The 7,491-nt window shown below is 42.3% G+C and overlaps 1 protein-coding gene across 1 annotated transcript in view; it reads left to right on the forward strand.

Moving 5' to 3' along the window:
* Positions 1-7,491, forward strand: part of LOC107115716 (vomeronasal type-2 receptor 26-like) — a 20,480-nt gene that overhangs the window by 12,185 nt on the left and 804 nt on the right. The window contains exon 6 of the mRNA XM_015417474.1: positions 4,021-4,741. Within this exon, the coding sequence (XP_015272960.1) occupies positions 4,021-4,741 (721 nt within the window). The remainder of the gene's footprint in view (positions 1-4,020; positions 4,742-7,491) is intronic.

The following is a 7,491-nucleotide window of genomic DNA, read 5'->3' on the forward strand; positions in this document are numbered from 1 at the left end:
TGTTTGAAGAAAGGGTGCGACCCTTTCCACATGTTCTGCTTATCCACTTAGGTGGTAATGACCTTGGTTTTATCAAGGGAAAAGCCCTCATTTTGCAGGCACTGTTTGATTTACAGAGGATTAAGGAGCGGTGGCCTGAGACGATTATCATCTGGTCGGCTATTGTTCCGCGCTTGGTGTGGCGTGGCGCCTGTAATCCTTTAGCCATTGATAAAGCCAGACGTAAAGCTAACCGAGAGATTCATAGGGCGCTTGAAGGGGGCCTAGGGAGGTATTTAGCGCATCCTGGCATAACGGCTCACGAGGTGACTCTCTTTCGGGCTGATGGAGTGCACCTGTCGGAAAAAGGGATGGATATTTTCCTGAATGACCTGCAGCAAGGGATTGGTGCGGCCTTGGGCCTGTGATGGGCGCAATGGGCCTAAGCTGAGGCTTGACCTTTGCGGTGGCAGGTTGTTATGCTGAGCAGATTGCAGCACGGTGAGCACCGGCTTATAACCCGTTTGGGAATAGGGGTCTTGTCGGTACAGTCTTTGGGCCCTGCGGTCCGGGGCGGGGAAAACAGACCACCTAAGGGTTTGCCTGGGAATTGCTCCCCCTTTGAGCCTCGCGACTCGGGGGGTGGGTCTCCCAGGCAAGTACCCCAGCCGTGCTGGCCGGAGGGAAGGCATTGCATTTTGCCTTGCTTCCGGGGCGGGTGGCTCGCCCTAGATCATTATGGTGAGGGAAGGGTCTTTTGACCCGTAGCCTCGCCATGCCGCATTCTTTCCTTCTGTATGTTGCCGTTATGCTTTAAGGTTGTTAATAAAGTGGCCCGTTAGTACCCAACACTGTTGTCTGTCTCGTTATTCCGACTGGGGGGGCAAAAAGCAATGTATTGTTTCGGGGACATCACGTCAGTTTGTCCTTGAGGTCCTGTTTTGCCCTATATCAAGAGCACCTAGGCATCAGCACAGTGTGTGTGTTCTTGGATCCATACTCACACCCCCAATCTGTTGGCTCTTCTTTCATTCTATCCATCAAACTGTGGTCATTTTGCTGCTGCCTCTATGTACCTCTTCCCTCTGAGACTGGAAAAAAATTAGGAGAGACAATTGCTTTGTTTAACAATCCTAACTTGAGATGATGTGGATTAAATTTAGGGTGATCTCATACCAAGCAAATATTCTACCATTGAGCCAGGACTCCACCTGTATCCTTCCCTAATAGGAAGATAAAAACCTTCCATTTGACATGTAAAAATCAGGAAACACAGTGTTTTAATGATGTTGCAAACCACCCTGAGACTTTGAGACAGGTGGTTTATAAATTTAATAAATACTACCATTACCAATAATAAGAGAATGGACTACTTTATGTTGGTCTTCAAAGAACAGCAAACAGTACATGATAACATCTTTTTACATTAACAATAATCATTTTTCATAGAAGCAAATCTCCAACAGCATCAGTACAGTTAAGAATTTACAGTATTTTTTTCAGGGGATTGGAAAACCCCTCTACAAAAAAATCTCAACTTCCTCTTGGGAAAACTAATTTTACAAAAGTGTTAGAAAACAGTTTGGCTTCCTATGAATCCATCTCCCAGTTCACAATGGAGTAGAGGACATTGTCCTATGATTTTTTAAATATACAATATTTTTTTAAAAAAATTCCCATAATAATATCAACATGAATTACAGGAATGCAAAGCTTAGTTAAGTATGATGCTGGGTTATTTAGTCCCGGCAGGAACCAAAGTTGATTCAGGAAGGTTTTGAAACCTTGAGATAGGAGGCAATAATCGAGTATGCACTTAGTATGGGGTTAGATCGGATCTGTTTGGATCTACTAAATGAGGATTGCCAAATGCACTCTTGAAGGTCAAAATGGGCTGTGTAGAAAACATATTGTTGCATTTGATCTGAGGCTGATTTTGTATGTAGTAATTTGACTACGTGTGCAATGTGGATAGCTTTGTCAGGGCCGGCTCACTCACTAGGTGAACTAGGCGATCGCCTAGAGCGGGCCGGCCCTTAGGGGTGACAAGCTGCATCCGGCCCTGTACTCTGGGAGTTTCTTGATTATTTGTGTTTTTCATTCTTCCCGAAGTGCATTTATTTTTGAAAATTGGTGGGCGCATGGAGGGGGAGTGCCAGAAGGGATCCTTGCCTAGGGTACAAAATAAGCTGAGGCCGGCCCTGAGCTTTGTAGTAGGATTGTAGATTTGGGAAGCCTATACCGCCTCTTGATTGAATCCTATATAGGCTATTGCTTCTGATCCTGTGATATTTATAGGACCAGAAGAATTGTAAAAGCATTTTCTCCCATTTTTGCAGCAGTAGTGGTGAGATATTCAGAGGTATCATACAAAAAAGGAAATTAAATTTGGGTAAAACAAATTACTTGAGGATATTCAGTCTATTCAACCATGCACCCCACAGAAAGGTACTATACCTTCTTTTCTATACGTCACTGTTCTTACACGTGTATTGCCTATATTCTTGTAACCCCTACATTGGCTAATCTAGTTCAATCCTCAAATATAGGCAGTCATTTATGGTCTGACCATTGTTGGGTGAATTGCAATATTGCCATCAATAGTGAAAAACAATCATCACCAGTATGGACTTTAAATAGTTCTTTATTGCTAAATGAAAAGATAATAAATAAAACGGAGCAAAATATCCACAACTTTTGCTTAGAACTCTATTGGCTGCGTGACCCCAGAACTGTGCTGGGACGCCTTAAAACCATTAAATTCGGGGCCAATTAATATCTGTAGCATCATCTGTCGCATCATTTATTTAAAAAAACAGAAACAAGCGAGGTTAGAGATCCAAAATACTATTGCATCATTAGAAAATTAACACAAACAAAAAGGTAGCCCCAAAATATATAAACAAACTACTAGCAGAATGGGGAAAACTTGAACTGTTGGAGATGACAGAGATACAAAAAAAATATTTTATATTCGAAACAAAGAGGTTGGGCCTTCACACCAAGATCCTTGAAATTCTTGTCCAAGAGAGTAAAACAGCAGCAACAGTCACGTCTGGTGACAGCTATGAAAGACACTCATAACAAACTTCATTATGATTCTAAAGCCATTTCCCAAATCTTCTTAAGCTTTTATATAAAAAAAACTATATAGCACTAATAATATTGCTCCCCTCCATCTGATTTGGAAGCCTTCTTCCAAGCTCATCCTTTAGCTACCACCTTATCAGGAGAACAAAAGCAGCCAATGGATGATCCAATTAGCTCTCAAGAGGTCCTGAATGCAATCAAAAAACTCAAAACATCCAAAGCACCAGGGCTATATTCTTTCATCCCCCCTCCCCTGTGACTGATATTGATGGTTTTCAGCCAAACGCTGGCAATCCATTTAGTGCATGGACAGACAGAGGGTTTCTATCCCTCCCCCCATCCTTCAAGTGTTTTCTTTGATCTGCCTTTCCCAGGGAGTTTTACGATAGAAGAAGTGTTTTCTTCACAATATTCTGACCCATGTCCTCAGGATGTGATGCTCAAGTTGAACAAGGAATAATGGAGAGCCAGTTTGGTGTAGTGGTTAAGTGTGTGGACTCTAATCTGGGAGAACCGGGTTTGATTACCCACTCCTACACTTGCACCTGCTGATGTGACCTTGGGTCAGTCACAAGCTCTGGCACAGCTGTCTCTGAAAAAGAGCAGGTTGTGTCAGAGTTCTCTCAGCCCCACCCACCTCACAAGGTGTCTGTTGTGGGGAGGGGAAAGGAAAGGAGTTTTTAAGGCGCTCTGAGACTCCAAGTGAAGGGCGGGGTATAAATCCAATCTCTTCTCTCTTCTTCTTCCTGCCTGGGTGGGGAGGGACAGTTTTCCTGACTGACCTGCCCCAGCACTATTTGCTGTAGCATCAGCCAAGCCACCACCATGTTTGTAATGAGAATCTGGAAATGGAAGAAGAGGGATTCTTCTACAGCTTATGTATTCTATTTTTCTTTGTGATATTGCTCACTGTATGGAAATATTTAAACACTTCTCTTGTCTTTTTTTCAGACATGGAAACCTGTGTCAAATGTCCAGATGATCTTTATCCCAGCAGAGGAAGAAAACAATGCATCCCGAAGCATATAATCTACCTCTCTTACCAAGAACCTCTGGGGATGATGTTAGCTATGCTGGCTATTTCTTTATCTACGGTGACACTCCTGGTGCTTGGAACTTTCATTCAGCACAAGAACACGCCCATTGTCAAAGCCAACAACCGTAGCCTCACCTATATTCTTCTCATCTGCCTCCTGCTCTGCTTCCTCTGTTCACTGCTCTTCATTGGGAAACCTGAGAAAGTGACCTGTCTTCTTCGACAAGTGACATTTGGCATGGTTTTCTCTCTGGCCCTTTCCAGTGTGCTGGCCAAAACCATCACTGTGATTCTGGCCTTCTTGGCCACCAAACCAGGATCGAGGATGAGGAAATGGGTGGGCAAAAAATTGTCCAATTGTATTGTCCTTTCTGCTTCCATAATTCAAGCAGCTATTTGTACCCTTTGGCTCAGTACTTCCCCACCCTTCCCAGATCAGGATCTGCACTCGGTGCCTGGGGAAATCATACTGCAATGTAATGAAGGGTCAGCTGCCATGTTTTACTGTGTTGTAGGCTATATGGGCTTTCTGGCCATTGTCAGCTTCACTGTGGCTTTTCTAGCTAGAAACTTACCTGACATTTTCAATGAAGCCAAATTTATCACTTTTAGTATGTTGGTCTTTTGCAGTGTTTGGTTGTCGAACAGTTAATTCGGAAAGGTTGAAAACCGTTAAGTTTGCCTCTCTTATAGAATTACCTACTCAAAAATCCCGGTTCCTTGGAATCAATGAAAGAATCAATCATAGTTTAACTGGCTTAGAAATTCTTCCTGACCTTTGTAGGGGGTTTCTCTCCCTCTTTCAACACCACCGACATGACCTGCCCATTGGTCAGCCAGTGCTGACAGCTTCCCTTCCCTGTGACTCTAAGACCCACTTTATAACAGTGTCTCCTGCTATCAGTGACTGCTTAACATTGGGCCAGCTTACTGTACTCGTGCACCAGTGAGGGAATTAGAGATTTGTCATCTGACCCCCCCTCCCCATCACCCTTTTTCAATAGTGTGTCCAAATATTGGAGGTCTATGTGGTAAACAGAAAACAACCACCAGTATTCAGCAGGCCAGTTTGGTGTAGTGGTTAGGTATGCAGACTCTAATTTCGGAGAACTGGGTTTGATTCCCCACTCCTCAACCTGAAGACACCTGCTGATCTTGAGGAAGCCAGAATTCTCCTGAAGCTGTTCTCTCAAGAGAAGTTCTCAAAGAGCTCTCTCAGCCCCAACTACCTCACTGGCAATGTTCCCTCTAAGCTGTGGAGTCTTGTGAGCAAAAATTCTACTTTGTGAGTTGCTGGCATTAAAGTTGTGAGCGAGCCACTTGGCTACTGCATACATTAGTTTGCTTTGGAGCCATCCTTCCTGAGCTAAGACAAAAATGTGTGAGCTGGAGGCTAAAAAACCGTGAGCTAGCTCACACTAACTCAGCTTAGAGGGAACACTGCTCACCGGGTGTCTGTTGTGGGGAGAGGAAAGGAAGGAGACTGTAAGCCACTCTGAGACTCTGAGTGAAGGGCGGGGTATAATTCCAATCTCCTCCTCCTCCTCCTCCTTCCTTGAAATAGCCAGGAAGACACTTCCTAACCTTTCAACCCTCCCAAGTCTCCCTGCTTCTAGGTGTCACCTTCTATCCCGGGGGGGGGAGGGGGGGAGCTAACCACATTATTGTATCTGGCCAGGGAGGCCAGTAAGGTTTTTTATATATTTGCTGTGTGAGAATGGAAAGCAATTTGTTTTCATTTTTCTGCTTGGTTTCTGCTAAGAGATATGGGGGGAAGCGATTTAAAACTAAAATAAAATGTTTCCATAGTTCAGTTGTCCAACAGAGAATATATTTCTTCACAGAGGGTTTAGTGAAAGTATGGCCAATATGTAGATGTTCAAATGCAAGTAAAGAAATTTCACACCTCTGGATCATAATTTAAGATAATCATTTAGTCCATTATTTTTATGTAACTTTCTGACTTACTTTATTTTCCTCAGTACAGGATCCCAAAAAGCTTGTACTAAATGTACCCCAAAGACTGCAACTTATAGGGAACAAGAAGAGGGGAAGAAAAACATAAGTGTAACAGTTTGAATTAAGAACCCGAAAGGTTAATTATCACCAATATGAGGGCCAAATGATATCAATTGAAAACATGTAACATAAATATTGTCAAATATAAAAAATACATTGTTTAAAATTTGAATATAAACAGTAATTAAATCAATTCTTTTAAAGTAACTTTCTGATTTACTTTCTGCTCAATTAAGTTTCATTTTCCTCAGTGCAGGGTCACAAAAACCTTGTACCAAATCGATCTATACTAGTATAGAACAATTGTGTGCTAATGTCACCATTTTACATCATGTTTGATTCCTTTTGGAGACAACAGAAAATGAAGTTGGAGAAGTTTGGCATTACTTGGCAAAAGCCACCCAGGGTATTCACTGGAAAAATCCAGCTGGAACCACAATATTCATGCATCATTGGCACATCATTATAGATTCAGATCCAAACCTGGACTTCAAGAAGGGGTGGCTGTTTCAGACAGTTCTCTTAATGATGCAAGTTCTGAAAAAGAAAATGCAGCATATCAGTCAGACACAGATGTATCTTTGTGCTCTGAAGCTACTCAAATACACATATTAACATGAAGTTATGTGTTTGCTCGGGCCATGAAAGAAAACACTGATACTTTTTAAAAACAGCATTTTTACCCTTGGAGATCATTGTCAGACCATGCATGTGCCTCTACACATGCTGGAACCAGACATTGGCTAAAGAGGTTTTTGAGTCTTCCTGGTTTGGAAACTGATGACAGGCCAATCACTCCAGCGCCCAATGGAATCCATGGAGGACCACAGGTGGCCCAGACCAGCTGAGCAAAACAGACCCATAGTGGACTGGCTCGAAAGCTCCTTTCTTCTCCGCTGAGTTCTGTGGCCCTTCCAGGTTTCGACAGAAGAAAAAGTTACTTATTATATAAAAGAAGTTAATTTTAAAAACCTAGCTTTATCACCGTTGTGCATTTGGAAGTTCAAAAGTTACATGTTTTATTATCTAGTGTGACATCCAAATTCACTTAAAGAAAGTATTAATTAACAGTTAAACCACTTTACATCTGTAGGCATATAGGAAACAATAATAACTAAGAAATATTAAATTATAAATATTAATGAACAGATTATTACCTCTGTTTCTCTGTGTTCCTATTTATACTATAACATATTAAAAATCAGTGAGCAATGGTGTCAGGCTGTCAGGAGGAAAGCAGATCAAGGTGGGTAGCTGTGTTAGTCTGTCGGTAGCAGTAGAAAAGAGCAAGTGTCCAGGGGCACCTTAAAAATTAACAAAATATGTGGAAGGGTAGGAGCTTCCATGGGTCACTGCTCCTGTCTTCA

This window comes from Gekko japonicus, unplaced genomic scaffold (assembly GCF_001447785.1).
Source record: "Gekko japonicus isolate JY-2015 unplaced genomic scaffold, Gekko_japonicus_V1.1 scaffold3539, whole genome shotgun sequence".
Classification (NCBI taxonomy): Eukaryota; Metazoa; Chordata; class Lepidosauria; order Squamata; family Gekkonidae; genus Gekko; species Gekko japonicus.